Source organism: Limulus polyphemus, unplaced genomic scaffold (genome assembly GCF_000517525.1).
Source record: "Limulus polyphemus unplaced genomic scaffold, Limulus_polyphemus-2.1.2 Scaffold3593, whole genome shotgun sequence".
In the NCBI taxonomy this organism is placed as follows: domain Eukaryota; kingdom Metazoa; phylum Arthropoda; class Merostomata; order Xiphosura; family Limulidae; genus Limulus; species Limulus polyphemus.
In genome coordinates, this window is record NW_013669203.1 from 39,075 (window position 1) to 57,611 (window position 18,537).

The following is an 18,537-nucleotide window of genomic DNA, read 5'->3' on the forward strand; positions in this document are numbered from 1 at the left end:
GAAGTTAACGTTCGTTCGTTACAGTGTTGTTTTAGCGCGAGTATTGTAATTAAGTGTATCGCAGAGTTATATTCGGAAAGAATAAACCAGTTTTATTAAGTAAAGACTTGTGTCGTTAAAGTTTCGTTGGAACGAAGTTACGGAAAAGTCAATTAACAAACGGAGACGTAACAATATAAACTAAAATTCATGCTGGAAAAGAACTCGTGCCCCTGTTATTAATTGATGATTATTCTCATGGTTAAATCAATAACATTTGTAATGTTCAAGAAAAGAAACAAATGCTTGGACCTACAATACATAGCTCGCATGCAACCACAAGCCAAGCTTGTTATGTTCTCACATTTTACTTGAATATATCAACAAATTTGATGACATGCCTGATTTATACATTACAATTTCTGATGTGGAACTTATATACTAGTTATAAAATTCTCTATTTACAGGACTGTCAAATCAACTGTTGCCTGTTATTTGATTCAGTTTGTTTGTAGGGTGATTATTCCAATTTGTATATAGGTGTTAGTGTAAGTGATAGGCTTATAATAAAACTTTGTTTTTTACTTTCTCTCAAAAATTTACAAAAATATGTAAGAAATCTACATTTATTTTTTATAAAACAGTTTTGATATTAATGTATTTATGTTTCTGAATGATTGATAGATTCATAATAATTGATAATTTGATCATTTATTTTCTAGAATAATGGGTGAGTATAATTGTCATGTTTTATCAAAACCCTGTATTATATATTTTATTTAGTAATATGTCTTTGAATGAATCTATAGTATTTTCCAATCCACTATTATGAAATCATAAAGTGTAAGTTTAGGATTTGATTAAATTGTAATCCCAGAACAATTCAACAAACCCGGAAATCATTGTATATTATTTATATTGACTATTGTTCAGATATTAAGAGCAGACTGTTTTGGAGAGTGATATGAAATTCCCCAATGAAGCTTAAATTATGATCAATATTCTGAGTAATTCAACTAGTATGTGATAAATGTTAAAAATAATATTTCCTTTGTTTTAGAGTTTTTAGTTTAAATAAATATTATGTTATTTGATATGATGTATGCTTTACACTTTATAAAGTATTAAAATTAGTATGTTCATACTACCTTATAATATTCTTAGATTTTTATGTGTGTTTTCTTAATGTAGCTTCATGATAGTAACTACGATACTGGGAAAGCTCTTCAAGCATTAGTCAGACATCCAGTACCAAGAGGAATAGATAAAAAGTGGACTGAAGAAGAACAAGTAAGCCTTCATGAAAATAATTAAAATGCTAAGAATAGGTAATACTGTGAGATTTACAAGTCTTGCCAATGATCAAATCTCATATGGTAAATGTATTCATGTTTGTATTACTGCAGCTTTTCCATAATCCCTCTGGTGTAGAAGAACAATGGTTTCCCAGTACTCAGTTCAACATTCTGTTCTCACAGAAATCCACAGATTTTTGCATCTCATGACTTGACCAATACGTCTTCTTAATGAATAATACAAATAATGAATACTCATTTTATTCTCCATCTGCTTGAGGTACGTGATGGTTGAATGGGAAATATTACTGGAAGCCTTTATGTTGGTAAAACCATATGTTGTTTGCCTCATTTCCATTTGGAGATCCCTATCTTGGAAATTCTAAACCACTGATCTGAACATATCTTTGTATGAATATTTTACATCTGAAAGGGTCTTTACTTACCTTTCCCAAAAGTGATGAACTTTGGGAGCATCAAAGTACCCATGAAATGCCACGCAATGTTAAAATGTAATTCTGATACATTCCATTCCATTGCAACTATATCAGTTGTGGTTATATGTTATGTGACTTGCTAATTTGCTAATTCAAATTTGTTTTAACATAATGTACTCAGTGTTCTCTATTCACGTATTATACTTCTACTATTTTCCCAATCATTTTATTATACAAGATTTAGTTTTTTAGGATATTGTCTAGTTCTATTAAGAAACTTACTTTTGTGGTTTTTACTGAATCAAATAATTATATCTTTCTTTATAAGTGTTACATTTTTCTACAATCTTTTCTATTAGGACAATATAAGTAATTTAAAGCATGAAAATCTTAATAAACAAAATATAATAAATAAAATTGGAAGCAAAATATTAATTTCATTAAAAACTTCTCTTTAGTAGATAATGCAGTGTAGATATTTTATTGGTAAAACAATTAATTTAAGTTTTATGTCTGAAACAGAAACGATTTGTAAAAGGTTTACGACAATTTGGGAAGAATTTCTTCAAGATCAGAAAAGAGTTACTACCTCAAAAGGAAACTGTAAGCAGCATGTTAATTTATTCACAATGACTATTAGATAACATAGAATGTATATCGGTTTAGAATATTGGCTTAATTTGAAATTAAGAGAAATATTAATCATTGTGAACAATTCAATAACATTTAGGTCATGCATAATTTTGAGATAAATAATTGGTCAAGTATACTTTTTGTGTTGAGGGCAAATATATTTACTTCATTTGATTACATGTCACATTGGTAGTTGAATAATGCTTAGACCTCCACCTCAATTATCCTCCCAACCAGTGGTATTTCCACCCACAACAGATCTGAAGAGTGTGGATCTTCTTTCCAAGGCTATCAGAGAGTTATTGGTCATAGGCACAAGGGCCAGGTTCTGCAGTTCAGGGCTTTGCCCTTTGGTATAGCATCTGCACCATATGTCTTCTGAACAGCTGTACGAGATTTTTCTCATTACTTCTTCCTTTGTGCCTGTGCACACACCATTATATGGATGAGTGGTTACATCTGGCACAATCTTGTCAGTTGGTGGAACAACACACAGATTCTCCTTTCAGAAGCAACCAAGGCTGGCTTTCTTATCAGAGCCAAGAAATCCATTCTCTTGCTGACTCAATATATTGTCCATCTGGGTGTCTTTTTCAACACGTTTTTAATCCAGGCTCAGTCAACTCCCATCTGGCTCCAGGATATGGAAAAAGCAGTCAGGCCTTTACTTATGTTTCCTTCTCCTACTGTGCAGATGGTTCTCTCTCTATTGGGGATGTGGACATCACTTGAATCTCTGATTTCTTTGGGATGAGCACTCATGCAGTCCTTTCACTGGTTGCTGCACGACCAATGGATCATAAATTGCAATCCACTGGATCATCCAGTCTCCTTAATCAGGAGCAACATCTCGAGTTGTGGTTGGATTGGACCAACACTACCATCAGTGTTCCTATACTGCCCCCTCGTCAATGGTCATGAATTTCAGGGTGTATGTATGGAAGATGAATCTTCCTTCTACATCAATATTTTGGAACTTCTTGTTGTCCAACGAGCAATGGTTGAAGGTCTTGATCTATTGAACGGGAAAATCGTCATGATAATTCTACAGTAATCTCTTACCCTCCCATCAAGGGAGCACACATTCTCAGGACTATTATTTTCGAACTTTGGATATTCTCTACTGGGCTCGCTCCTATCATATCAGCCTTCTGGCTTGCCATGTTCCAGAGGTGATGAATGTAATAACAGGTCACCTTATTGGCCCAATCAGTTTCTCCTTAACAAATAGATGCTTCATTGCAAGGTTTTCCAGTGGATTTGCTCATAGTTTGGGACTCTGATGATTGGTGCATTTCCCACTCATTGCAACTCTCAACTACAGGCATTTTGGTCCCCGGTACCTCATCTTCGGGCTTTGTCGATAGATGTATTCAGTCAAGATTGGACGGGATTGCATTTCTATGCCTTTCCTCCAATTCGTCTGTTATCCAGAGTTCTGGCTATGATTCGATCCAATACTTGTCAAGTACTGTTGGTAGCCCCTAATTCACAGGCCCAACCATGGTTTCCTCTTCTACAGTATCTTCAGGAGTGTTCACCTTTGCCACTTCCTCTTTGGCTATCTCTGTTAGCACCCTGATCTGACATTCTACACCCAGACATTCTCAACCTCAAACTTCATGTATGGAAGTTATACAGCCCTGCTAAAGTTGCCTTATATTTATCTCAATCTATCTATGGACCAACAATAGCCATTTATTAACGGAAATGGCACATTTATTGCCAATGGTGTCTCATGAGGAAATTGAACTCACTTCACCAAAATATGCCCATCATATCTCATTTTTTGACCTGGCTTTTTGGCAAAGGTCTAGCTTTGTCTACTGTCACTATATAAAAGACAATTTTATCTACTACTTTTTGATATTCTAAACGTTGGAAAGTATTTGAATCCCCAGTGCTATCTGGCTTTCTCAAATTGTTTAGAGTCCTTCATCCCAAATGGCTTTTTCTGTTACCCAACTGGGATCTTAAGGTGGTATTACATGCTTTGTCTTGACATCTATTCGAGCCTTTAGCCTCATGTACCATGTATCACATTTTGCTTAAAGTGTATTTTTGTTGCTACTGACATGTGGACATTGTAGGTCAGAGTTGTTTGCACTACATGTGCACAGGACTTTCTTTCACTCCACTTTTGTCCTGATGTACTCTAATAGGTGCTTCCTTCATAAGACTCTGGCAGCCAGGTAGAGGGATAAATCCTTCTCCCCAATTCATTTGCCAGCTATTTCTCACCTCTATGACTGATCAAACCCAGATCGTTTGTTATGTCCTGTCAGAGCCCTGAGGTATTATGTGGCTCGCACTAACTTTTTTCTGCTATAAATTGACTCTTTATTCATTGGAATCCTTCAGTTTCCAGAGATCTATCTCCAGTTACATTGATGAGGTGGCTTCGAAAGTTGATCCATATGAGAAACGCTCAAGAAAAAATATTCAATATTGTATTGTAGAATTTTAAGTATTTCAAATTGGACTGACATCCTCTCCAAGTTTTCTATTATCAAGTGATTTTTTTTTTTTTTGCTTTTCTATGTGCATATGTATTAAACTGGCCAAGGAGCATAGACTTATTTATCTACTTCTTATTCATTCAGACAAAAATCAAACCTTTAACAACGTCCAATAAGATTACTATGTCAGACCAAAAACCAAAGTAAATGGTACTTAATTTTTATCCAAGGTAATATCTTTGGTAAAATCATCATTCAAACTCCTGTTTTTAACCATTGCATTAAGGAATTTAGTGATGTTTGGTTATTTATTTCACTTTTCTGTTTTGTTTTAAAATTAGTACAATATTTCTCAATCTAAGCAAGAATGATATGAAAAATACTTCTTATAAGTTATATATTATTATTCTGTCTAATTACAAACTGTTATGAATGATTACTCACAGGCAGATTTGGTGGAGTTCTACTACTTGTGGAAGAAAACTCCAGGTGCTGCTACCACACGATCACACAGACGACGACGTCAGATTGTTATTCGCCGCATCAAGTCTTTCCCAAAAACAAAACAAATCAGATTTAAATGAGTTTGGTAAGTTGGGTTCTGATGTATTATATATATATATATAGTTTTCTTTAAGTATTGTTTGATTTATAATATTTCATTTATTTTCTTTGTATGGATTAATTTTATTCACTTTATATAGAAATTATCTCTTCACTAAGTGGCTAAAATTAATGACATTGTAATATTAAAAATTTTTAATAAAACAGCCTTTAGAATCAAAAAAGAAAATGGTGAGAATTTTAAGCAAATTACTTTCTTATTGGTTTAGAAGTAATGTATTCTGTTTACACTTTATCTGTATTTGTAATTCCCTGTATTTGTAATTTTTAAACTCAGTCAGCATAACATATGCTTTTATTCGTTTATTGAAGTTAATTACAATGACATCCTGTTGTATGATTATAAATTTTTCAACAAGAAAACATTTGTGCATGTATTTGATTCTTTTACAAGTTTTTTTAATGTTTCTATTTAATCTGCTATTTTTTTACCTATACTACAGCTTTAAGTGAATTTTTTCACACTAAGGGAAGATAAACATTTATAGTGAGTAAAAATATGTTTTATTGGTCAATGACCTTTCACAGTATTGGACCTTTTTTGTTGTAATAACATATAAAATCTCAGAAAATAATGTTGGATAAGTTTTATGGTATTTTTCCTCCCATAACACAATATCTTTGTATTTTATTCACAATACTGCATAAAAGAAATTAATAAAACAATTTCATAGCTAGAAAATTTGCTTTTTAAATAATACCAATTATTTTAAAGTATTTTGCAATCAGTATTTAACATTGAATCTGAATCAAACAGACTTGAGTTCAGCAAGTGAAGAAGAAGAGTTGAATGACTGTGACTCAAGGGACTTGAGTGGTTACATGTGCTTTCACTGTTGCACTAAAAGTGAGTTTACATCTACTTCAAAACATTTTCTTTGGTTTCTGCCAGATATATCTTTAAAAAATGTAACATTGTTGAATAGCAACAAACAAGTTTGTTCTCCTCCTTTTTGTCTTTAATTTTGCTATAATCGATGTAACGTGTATGTCAGTATTTATATGTGAAACTGAAAATACTGTAACATGTATTAAAGTGCACCACAAACAAAAATCCATAAAAAAATCAAATTTTGGGTATTCAAGATTCAGACGATTAGAAAAATAACTGTGGCATGTACAACAACCATTTCTTTATAATAGAATACAATTTAAAATAAAAGTACTCTCTTCACAACAAGAACATGACTTTCTCTAGGACTATACATGAGGATTTGATTATATCTTTATTGATTTAATTTTTAAATGTATTACTGAGAAACTGGAGTTCTTAGTAAAATATGATTTTTTCTATAAACGATACCACTTTTAATATATAAAAACATTACATTTTATATCAGTAAAACTTATGAAAATTTTGAGCTTTGTACATTAAATGATTTTGATGTAATGAGTTTGTGTATGACTAAATAGCACATTCTGAATACTTTTCCCATGCAGTACTTCCCAGAAAAACAACAACTTTTTTTAGGAAATGATCACTTTTTCTCAATTTTTTTCAATGAGGTACGAGTACTATGATTTGTAATTACTAGCACAAAGAGACACACAAAGGGTGGCATTTCTGCTAGTGCATTCAATTGTTATGCTATTTTCTCCTACATACAGACATCAGTCATGATGTGATACATACTCAAGCAGTTATATCAACAAATGAACTTGTATTATTATGTGAATCTCACATACCTGACCAACAAAAAAACTGCTGGTACCCTTTTAAATGTAAAAGAAATGATTATTTATGTTATTCACACTGTACCATCATCAGTGATTATTGCCGTACTGTAGGTTGTATGGATATATTTGGAGGTTCTGTTTGTTAACTTTTAATTTTGATGTGTTGATTTTGTAAGTTCAAAGCTGCACATTGAAATATCTGCACTGAGCCTACCTCAGGCATTGAATGCCAAATTTTAGCATTATAAGCCCTCAAGCCTACCACAGATCCACTGGGGAGGACATTTTGATGTGGCAGTTTGTACTTTCCAGTAAATATGCATGAATCATACTGCCTGGTAAAAATAAGAATGTTGTGCCCTGAAGCATTGTAATGGCCATGAATGTTTGATGCAGTACCTATACTTAAAGGTACATCAACAAGTCTCCCTCTGCCTTGAGTTAATAAGTTTTGTTTTTAATTCACTCTGCTTTTTCATCAAAAATCAGTACTATTGATAATTCCAAACAATTAAGTGACTGAAGTGATCAAAGTTAGACTGAAATAATTGCTAGATTAAACAGGAGAATCCGTAGTCCCTCTTAATAAGTCATTTAATCACATGAAATAAAACACAATGTGCACTTTACATCTATTTCATTTTACAGTTTCATGATTAGTCTAACCATTATAAAAGAAAGAGTATATTTTTGAAGTAATACAATGTTCACAAGCTCTTATGGGTGCAGTTGTAGCCAATGCTTCTTACATTAAAGAAATGTGAAAATGTAGTTACCACCAAGTTATGTAAGTACATCAATGGATTGACATTTTTCTGTACCGTGGGAATTGGTACATTGATGCAATTGTACAGAATGGTCTGTTTCTACCCCTATACCTCCTCTAGGCTACTTTCTAAGTCTCAATCATTGACTAGAAGCATGTCATACACAGCCTTGCTTCTTTTTTCTCTCTATCTCTCCACCTTTTATTCAGTCTTTTTCTTAACTAGAAAAAACTTCACTAACAACTGGCACTATTGGAATGCTACCATTTATCTTTGGTTGTTATTTATACTACCTCAGAGAAAGTAAGACTGTCAGAAATTAATCTCAGGATTCTAACACACACACACATGAAAGTGTGATTTCTTCAGTTGTTTAAATATTGTGCCATATCTTATGTAGTATGCAAGTACTACATAACTTACTGTCCTGAAGTGTATATGATTTGTAACATACAAAATCTACTTGAGGTCATATGCTAATTTAGCCTGAGTTTTTACATTATGTAGCAAGTCCAGTCAAAATTTTATCTACTTCTGATGGGGTAGTCGTATTGTATAGTATTCTACTTTACCTTGAGTATAGAGGCTTGCTTTATGACTGTTACATGGAGTATCTATTTTGATCCAGTTTCCTGATTGTTTGGCTACTGAAGAAAGATGTTTTGTGAATGCAGTTCTGGTAGTCTCAGACAGATTCTTTTAAATCTTCGGGAAGAGCAGATTCATGTCTGAAAGAGCCAGGACTTGCTAGTGATCTAGTGTTTCTCTAATGTGCTGCTGATTGTGACCATTGTAATTCCTATGGAATCTTATTTAACTCAAGCTGTTGGTGAGTAGGCATTTCTGGTAATGCTTGTGCAGTTTCATAACAGAAGTCTCTACACAAGTATCACTGTCCTTATAAAGAATATAATAATTCATTATCTCACTTTTAACACTGTTAGCCAGAATATTGTCAGTCAAACTGTTTTGTAAGACTGGGATGTATTATTTCAATTAAAAGTATCTTCACAGTGTATATGTTTGTCAGAAATACAACCACTGATTCTGCACTTTACATATGTATTCTGGAACCTACTACTTGCCAAAGATAGATCATACCCTGATGTAACTTTAGCTGCAACTGGTGATTGTGTAACTAGTTGCAGTCAGACTTTGTCAGTTTCATTGGCTTTGTAACAAGTAGTTTTACTGCTGAAGTGGACAATCCATTACAAAAAGTATTAACGTAAGATACCAAGAATATGCAGTTGGTTGCTGTTTTGCACAGGTTATACCAGTTTGATGAAGTTTGTGTAAGAATCAAACAGGCAGAGTCAGAATTTATATAATGAAATATGTGTTTATTTAATTTTCAAAATATAATAACAGTCCCAAAGGGTACTGCTCAGTATATGTGCAAACTTCTCTGATTAGTTTAATTCCTCTTAAAGATAAGCTCTTTAATTAGCTCCATTACCTCTGCTTTCAGATACATATGTAATAATTTTATTATATCAGTTCAAGCTTTTAGTCTGTTATACAACTTTTTTTATATTATGCTTTTATATATAATCATTCTGACCACTGCATGGTTTTGTAATTCTGGTACGATATCATACCTCCTCACAAAAAACTTTCTCAATTCATAATGCCCTCTACTGGTGCAAACTTTCTCTTGCACTAGCCTTCATGCTTCGATTTATTTTCACATATGTTAATGTGAGATATCTGCATACTAACATGCAAATGATTGTGCAGCAACCCTCCACCAACAGGAGTGTGACACTGCTCCTACTGTAACTAGTGCCCTCTCTAATCTTGCAGCTGTTAACCAAGTTTCTTTTGGCAGTCTTATTGAATATACTTTTTTTTGTTCTCAGTTTGATTAACTTATCCACTTTATTTACTTCAGATCAATTGTTATTTACCATTTTTGTGGAGAGTTACGATTTATTTTAATTATCTTCTCTCCTTTTTTTCTGACTGCGTGAATTATGCACTCACAATTTCAATTGGTCAGTACTACAACTGCTGTTACTGCTGCAGCAGATTCACCAACCACGTCCATTGGGTCGGAACCCTGATTATCGGCCCATGACGTGATGACTCCAGTACGTTGGGAGTTGACCAATTCATGCAAAAAAGTAAAGCCAACTGATTATTGTACTTTCATTCCTGCTCAGGGTTGGAATGATCGGGAAGATGAGCAATTAGACAACCTCTTTCTCCCTCCTGAATATGCCTCTCAGTCGCATGTCCTTTTTGGGGGAATTTCTCAGACCTCCTTCCCCTTTTGTGGAACTGATTAATCAGGTATGTTGAGTTCTATCCTTATCTTCTGTTTTCTATGGTTCCACCCCTGCCATTCTTGGGGAAGAGCTGTTGGGTTATTATTTAGTGTTTTCTCCTTCCCCAGATATTGTGGTTCATGTGAATCATTTTGGGAAGCAACTACATTCGGGGATTTGTATGCTTCTCAATATACCAATATGTATTATGGTTGATCATGCTTTTGCTTATCATCAGTCTGACTTCCCTTTGTTAGACTCACAGTATTTGGAGTTGCTTCTCCCTTTGTGGGAATAGAACCCTGATACTTCGACTACCTTTTCTCAACCACAGGTTTCCTATATTCATCTTACTCTGACCACCCTTCTCCATTCCTTATCCTCCCTTCACCTTTTGTCTGGGGCTGTTCATAATTCCCCTGAGAGGTTTTTCAGATGTTACTTGAAGTCTTCTTTTTGCTACTATGGCATGCCTTTTCTCTTCAGCCCTTACATTACATATGTGGCTGCTCTGCTGTTGGGATCTTTTCAGTCAAGTTGCCATTTTATCTCAAGTTTGTTTACCTTCCACGTGATAGTGTGACATATTTTTGGCAACAAAAGGTGTTTGGGTGTATCCCTGATTCATTGGAGTCGAGTGTTAAGTCAGTCCATCTGCATACGTCCCTCTCATCCTTGCCCTCTCTTTTATCCCATCAACCTGTTTCCATTCCTGTGTCTCGCTCCCTTTCCAATACCTTACTGGTTCCAGCTGCTTGGGCATCTGTTGTTTGCCATAAATATATGAACAAGCATCATTTTCGGGGCATCCAGTGTTGGTGACTATGTTCTCGGGTCAAGGCTAGTGGGAGATAGACTCTATCACTTTTTCAACATTTGACGGTCCTTTGCAGTTGATCCATGGGTTCTGAACATTGTCTCCGATAGTCTGGTCCTCCACTTCCTCTTCTCTCCCCCGTTTTCTCTCACTCCTGTTTCCTTCCCTCCTCCTTGGAATCCCATTTCTTTCCAGTGTCTTTTGGAGGTGGATCAGGACTTGCTTTACAAGGGTGCCATCGAATGAGGAAATCCTTTTCATCTGTTTGTTGTTCTCAAAGAGACAGATGATTGGCATCTGATCATTGCTATGTCATTACTGAACTGCTTCCTTGTCATTCCCAAGCTCACCATGGAGTCCTACTTAGCTCTTCATTGAGTTTTCACGCCAGGTTTGTGGATGATGAAGATCAATGTGTTGGATGCATATCTCCATATTCCCATCACCTCTGCATCCAGACAGTATCTTTGTTTTGTTCATCATGGACATGTGTTTCAATTTTGGGCACATTTGCTCTGACTTGTCTCATCTCTATATGTGGTCCAGGCTTTTGCCCACCTACTTCATTCAAGAGGCCTTAGTTTCCACCATCATATGGACGACTAGCTACTTCTTGCCTCCCCACAAGACAACTCAGTCCTATATACTCGCTTTCTTCTCCAGCAAGCGGCCAGGGTGGGTGGGTGGGTTTGTCAAAGTGGAGAAATCCTTCCTCACAATCTCTTTTGAACTCCCTCCTCAGTCAGGCTCAACCCTCTCCACTTCAGTTGAGAGCTATGGAATGTCTCATATGCAACATCTCATCCTATCCTTCTCCTACTGCATGAGAGGTTCTCTCTCTTTTGGGGACATGGGCTTCTCTAGAAGACTTCATTTCTCTTTATTGTACCCAGATGTACCATCTTCCATGGGTTTTGATAGACAAATGGAGCCTTGTTCAGGATCTCTTAGATGCCTCTATTACCCTTCTTGCTCCCTTACAGACCAACTTCACCTGGTGGTTGAATTGGGACAATACCGTGGATGTCACCTTTTTATGGATGCTTATATTTCTGGTTGGGGGCATCTTTCGACATTCAGGAGATTTCTGGGCATTGGACTTTTTTTCTGAGTCCTCTTTCCATATCAATCTCTTGGAACTTCTTGCAGTTCATCAAGCTTTACTTCATTTTCAGAAGGGTCTTTGGGGCTGGTTGCTAATAGTGCACTCCAACAATTCTATGATGGTCTCAAATGTCATCAGGTAAGGAGGTACTTAGTTGAGAGACATCAGTTTTCAAACATTGGATCTTCTGTATTGAGCACACAGCCATCACATTACTTTGATGGCATATCATTTTCCAGGTGCCCCGAATCTGATTGCAGATTAGTTATCTCGTTCCAACAAGATTCTTCCTATGGAGTGGTCTTTGGATCCTCACATTTTCTGGGGATGTTGTGCTCAGTGGAGTGTCCCAGATTTGGATGCTTTTGCTTCTCATCTCAATACACAACTCCACGATTTTGGTCTTCTATTCCTGATCCTTTGGCAGGAGCAGTCAATGTTCTCAGTGAGGATTGGAAATGTTGATACCTATATGCATATCCTCCTATTCGTCTCCTCCCAAGTGTCCTTGCCATAAATCAGACCACTTTGTGTCATATTCTGTTGGAGGCTCCATATTAGCTGCGTCAAATGTGGTTTGCATTGCTGCACTGGCTTTTGGTGTCGTTCATCCTTCCTCTTTCTTTATCTCTGACACTTCTTTGTCAGCCCCTCTCAGGCGTGTGTCATCCATCCATTACCATGCTCTATCTTCATGTGTGCCTTTGGTCTGGTCCCATGCCAGAAGAGCCAGACTTTTGTGACATGTAGCTTCCTTCATTTCTCATACAGTTTGTCCTTTCTCCATGGCAGTTTACCAACATAAGTTGTACATGTATCGCTGTTGGTCTGTCAGATGGGATTATCATCCTTCCCATCTTACTGTTCCTCACATAATGTTCTTTTTTACTTGGCATTTTGATAGAGGTATTTTAGTTTCTCCAGTTGCAGGCTATTGAGCAGCTTTATCTGCCAAGTTTCGGTTTCCCAAATTTGCTTGTGTTTTTTAATCACCAGTCTTACCTCAATTGCTTCATTCCTTCTGCATTTTCTATCCTCCCTGCTCTACTTCCCTCTCTAATTGGAACTTTAATGTGGTAATCTATGCTCTTACCCATCCTCAGTTTGAACCTATGTCTTTGTGTTTGTTATATTAGCTTTCCTTGAAGTTCCTATTCCTGCTCATGTTGGTGTGCAGATGTTGTTGTTCCATTGTGTCATGATTGATGCTCATCACATTTTCTTTCATAGTTCCTTTGTTCTGGTTGTTCTTTTATACCCAAAACTTCGGCTGCTCAAGAGCGTAATTCTACCTTCATCCCATCCCTCTTTATCCCACCTTTATGACCAATCTGATCCTGACTGCCTTCTTTGCTCCCTCAGGGCTCTCTGACGGTATATGACATGCATTGCTCCATTATGTGGTTCCCAAGTCTGTTTGCATATTCCATGGAATCCTAACCTCTCCTGTGATTTTTCTCCCATTACTCTTACGGGTTGGATTCGCCAGATAATTTGCCTGGCATATTCTTCCCATTCTTTTGACTATTGTTGACTTTTTGAGGTTTCTTCCCATCAGATCTGTCACCTTACCATATCCCTGGCTGCACATTTACATCTTCCCATGGAGGACATCATCAGTGTTGGTATATGGACCATTATGCATACCTCTACATCTCATTATCTCCATCACGTTTTTTGCTCTTTGGGGTTTTGCAAACCTCCTGTCACCCTTTTGTGCTCCTCTGTTTCTCTGTGGGAGGTAAACCCTACCTTCATTTTCCTTTCTTTACATGGAGGCCTTTATCACATGTTTAGATTTTGCTCTGTGGGGAGTGTTGCCAGACCAGGTATACTTAGTTTAAATCTGCACTGAACGACTTGTGATCATATATCATGCTAGATCATTGTGATGTTGAGGCTATTCTCACCATGGACCTGATGTACAATTCCAGATGCCACCAGGTGTTGGTTGATTGACTCCATTACCGTGTTTTCTCTGCTTTCAAAATACAATTTCCTAACACATATCCAAGCTTTTTATGCCCATCATTTTACGCTTATGCCCACTTGATTAATCACTATTCTGTTATTAATGTTCAATTTCCTTAAGTATCTACTTCTGCTAGAGTCCTGCTGATACTTACCTCATAAATTATTTCATTATTGTGCACACTTAGAGGAATGTGTAAGTCACCTGTTAAACCATAACTCTGTTCTGTTTATTTGGTCTACATCACTGACTGTGATAAGTTATCTTTAATTGAGCTAAAGAGTACTTTCCACTGGTAACCAACAGCAATGTAAAATTATCATCCAGAATAATTTATAATAGCAACTAGAAGTTCATCCCCACTTACAACCAACCAAGTTATTTTTCAAACTCTAATCCTGATTATTGTATAAAAATATATAATAATAACTTCTACTTTTAATAACTTTTCACTGATATCCAATTAAGGTCATTTAGATAAAGTTAAAATTATAATCAAATATGCGTTGTCCTTAATCAAGCTATTGGGTATGTGACATTTTTAAAAAAATTTTATTGACCACTCTTTTGACCAAGTTTTTCTAGTGATTGTCCTATAGGCTTGGGGTCTGTAGGGGCCTGTTTCGTTTGGTTTATGGACCTTTGCCCTCCATTTGCGGCCAATTGTTGAGAGTCTTCAACTTCATCTTTTCCTCTGCTCCTCCAATGTCTCCTGTTCCCATTATTTACATCCTCTTAGGAATCTTGTTTCTTGCCGGCACAGGTCCATGGCAATGTTGGTCCTAATGACTACAATCGCTATTGGATGAGTTTCTCATCCTTTTTCCTGATTTTTCTTCCCATCTTTTCATGGTTCCCAGGAAATATGTAGATAAGTGTCGAGTGTTAAATCTTTCGTGTCTCAGTCAGTTTCTCATGAAGAATTTCTCACTTTGCAGTGATCTTTCACTCCAGATCTTGGGATGACCGAGGTGGACATCTCTGATGCTTCTTTTCCTGTTTGGCTCTGTCCCAACAAGACTCTTATAGCCACCATTTTATTCTCCTTTGAGAGGCAGCACATTTGGTTTGGTAGGTTCATTTTGGAGAAGTCTCATTTCACACCATTTCATTTCTCATTGATTTGGGTGTTTTTTCATTTGTATGTCTGCAGGGGTCAGCCTTCTACTCTTCTTTTGAGGAACATGGTGCATTTAGTTTCCCATGTCATATCTTCTCCTTCCCTCACTATGTGGGTGGTTCTCTGTTTTGGGGGGATGTGGGCTTCCATGGAATCTCGTATACCCTTTGGTCATGCCTATTTGCGACTTCTACAATGGACTGCATGTTTTCTGGATGTATGATTGGGATCCCTTATCCTCAACCATTCTCCTTTCTTATTCAAAGATTTCACCTGGTGACTTGATCAAACTACTCCCATAGTGGATATTCATCTTCCTCATACTCTGGTCTTCTTCTGTTTCCAGGTGCCACCTTGACGAGACTCTCGACTCTCCAGTGAATTTGGGTCATCTCTTCAGTTCCATATCTTAGAATATTTGGAAGTACATCGAATTTTGGATTTTTAGGATGGTTCATAGACATCTCTTTATGATACATACAATCAACTTTATCAATCACCAGGGAGTCTCTTTGCTTCATCTTCTTGTTTCCAAACTATCGACGTCCTTTTCTGGGTCCATTCTATACAAATATGTCTAATTTGTTCTATCCTGGGTGCCCTGAGTCCAGTTGTGAATCATCTATCGAGGCCTGTCAAGATACTACCTACAGATTGGTCCCTCATTCCTCTGGTGCTCAAGTTGCTGCCCTCTCATCTGGACACTGTTCTTCTTGATGTTTTGTCCACTCTACTCAACACCCTACTTCCTTTTTCTGGTTTCCTGTTCCTCTTTCCTCAGTTTTAGCTGAGGACCCATCCCATTAATACTGGTCCAACCTTTTTCTCCATGCCTGCCCTCCTAAACATCTTCTCCATCATGTTTTCTCTAATTCTTGGCACACTGTGTTGAGTCCTTCAGTTAATTTTACTGGCTGGCTCAGCCATGTTTTCCTCTATTGCACCTTCTCTTGTTCTCTCCCTTTGTAACTCCCCTACTTCTTCAACCTCACTCCTCCCTCTCCCATTCAGCAGTGTTGACACTATAACTTCATGAGTGGGTTTTTTCAGGCCCATTGCGAGATGTTTCAGACTCTCTTTACATGTAGCCTTCCATCTTTCTTGTTCGGTTCATTCTTACTCACTCATTGTCTATCAATGACAAGAACACACATCCCATAGTTGGTCTTTGCATTTTGTTTTCTTCCATTTCCCTCCTTCTGTCCCCTATTTTTCCGAATTTTTTGGTTGGCTGGTCAAACGAGGCATATTGTTTTCGACCATGGCTGGTTACTGGGCAGCTCTGCTTAATACTTTCATGTTTGCTTATTATCATTATGTATTCTCCTCTCCTGTCTTTTCTATGCTTTTTTTTTGTTAATTTTGCCACCTTTGTCCTCCTTTTCTTTTAGTCCTTCCTTTCTCTTCCTCTGACGCTTTAGTCTCTTCTTCCTTTTATCATCTTTCACTTAGGTCCTACTTCTTACTTTTGCCTGTAGCCATAGGAGATATGATGGGTATGCCATTGATGTTTCCAGTATTATTTTCCTTGCTTTTTTCAATATTATTTGCATTCTGTTCCAATTCATTTTCTCTGTCCCATCCACATGGTTTGTTGTTCTTTGACCTGCTATGCTCCTTTTCATTGTTCATCCTCCCATCTACATATTTTTGGAATTCCTCATCTCCCCGAGAGATATATTCTATTATTGTCAAGGAATGGCTACAGCACCCCATCCATTTAGCCTGTGCTTCATTGAATGTTGAATCAAATTTACTTTTTCAAGTCTCCTTATCAAATCCAATACCTTACTCTCTCTCTCTGACTTTTCACTTCTGTCATCTGTTGGAGGAATTTGTACAAACTGGCATGTGAACTCCCCGACTTACTTTTGTCACAGCTTTTCTTCATCTTCTGGCCATTTAGTCTTCTTCTTGTGGATATCGAATTTCTCCTGTTGCCATTATAAACACTCCTTACTGCCTCTTAATGGGTAAGTTCTTTCATTTTACATATTTTATCTTTACATTTGCATCTTCCTACATCTATGGATCCCACTCAGTGGTAAACGGTGCCTGTTTGAGTGTACTTAACTTGGAATCTACACCATACAACCTTACAGTTCTATAACACTCACTGACGAGATGGGTTGTTCCACGAAACTGCTAGAGAGTTCTTCATGGCATCTTGTTCCATAAATAATGCCCATACAAGACTGTACCAACTCATGAACCATCATGAGTGAAACAATGTTGGGATCACTGCCCATTCCTCCAGTCCTAGTTGAATAAACCGGAACTGACCCGTTTTTCAAAATAGAGTTTTCATGATCACCTAATGCACTGTATTACAGTGTTGCATTCATCTGGATTTCCCACTCTATTATTCATCTACCTCTTCCAGTGGAGTGCAGGAGCCCTTACCACTTACCAGTTCCTAGCTGCTGGGGTCGTGGACCATGTAGGCTTCCTCCTAAGTGTGACCACTTCCACTCAGTTGAGTGTAGGGCGATGGTGTTCTGTCAGTGTAGATGTTGAGTACTCTCCTCCTACTGCAGACCAGAAGACATACTCCCAAAGCCACCTGGTTTTGGACTAGACAAATCCACCACATGCTGTTCATCCCCCTGGCTGGCTTTACCCCATCTTACCTCTGTCTCTGAATGTCAGTTCCTGGATGACCTGGTGTTGGATCAGCATAGGACCAGCCAACATAAGTCCTCACACATGTGGTTGGTAGAGACCCTCCTACTGAGAACTGGACAGAAATTCCTGCATGACACCACCCACTTTTGGGCTGGAGTTGACCCACCATGCTTCCTACCATTGCCCAGATATTGAGTTCACAGGTGGCCTGGTGTTAGTTGTGTACTGGGTCTGCACACATGTGCCCTGCCTGGGTTGTCAAAATAGAAGTTGTTTTTTTCTTTCTGCTTCCTGGGTTTGAGATAAAGACAGTTGGATTTCTCCTCCTACTGCAGACTGGAAGACAAATACCCAGTGCTGCCTGGTTTTAAACTGGAGTTGACCCACCAAATACAATCCACATGCCCTAGTCACTCTACACAACTCTTATTGGACTAGCATCTTTTCTGCCCAATTTAACAACACATTATCTTTACAAAGGGCAAAGAGTATACATGGTACAGATGGGCAAAATCTTACACGAATGTGACCCTATATTTTAGGGTATCTCATTCCATGGGTTCTCTCTGGGTGCCTTCTGAAGAATGCTCATCTGGGTAAATTTTGCACCAGTCCTTCTACCTTTTGAATGTGGGATTCTATCTATTATGTGAGAGGAAGTAAGATATTGTATCAGAAGTTAACATGTTCCTGCACTGAAATGCATTTTCAATAGATACTTACCTCTTCTCACACTTCCCACCCATCCTCCACACTT

General features: G+C 37.1%; 2 protein-coding genes across 2 annotated transcripts in view; both read left to right on the forward strand.

The window, feature by feature from the left end:
- LOC106469651 (arginine-glutamic acid dipeptide repeats protein-like) overlaps positions 1 to 6,259 on the forward strand; it is a 45,122-nt gene extending 38,863 nt beyond the window's left edge. The window contains exons 6-9 of the mRNA XM_013930152.2: positions 1,171 to 1,269; positions 2,234 to 2,314; positions 5,250 to 5,392; positions 6,185 to 6,259. Of these exons, the coding sequence (XP_013785606.2) occupies positions 1,171 to 1,269; positions 2,234 to 2,314; positions 5,250 to 5,387 (318 nt within the window). The 3' untranslated portion in view covers positions 5,388 to 5,392; positions 6,185 to 6,259. The remainder of the gene's footprint in view (positions 1 to 1,170; positions 1,270 to 2,233; positions 2,315 to 5,249; positions 5,393 to 6,184) is intronic.
- The window catches only part of LOC106469653 (arginine-glutamic acid dipeptide repeats protein-like), a 47,414-nt gene continuing 34,878 nt past the window's right edge, over positions 6,002 to 18,537 (forward strand). The window contains exons 1-2 of the mRNA XM_022398229.1: positions 6,002 to 6,020; positions 6,185 to 6,274. Coding sequence (XP_022253937.1) covers positions 6,002 to 6,020; positions 6,185 to 6,274 — 109 coding nt within the window. The remainder of the gene's footprint in view (positions 6,021 to 6,184; positions 6,275 to 18,537) is intronic.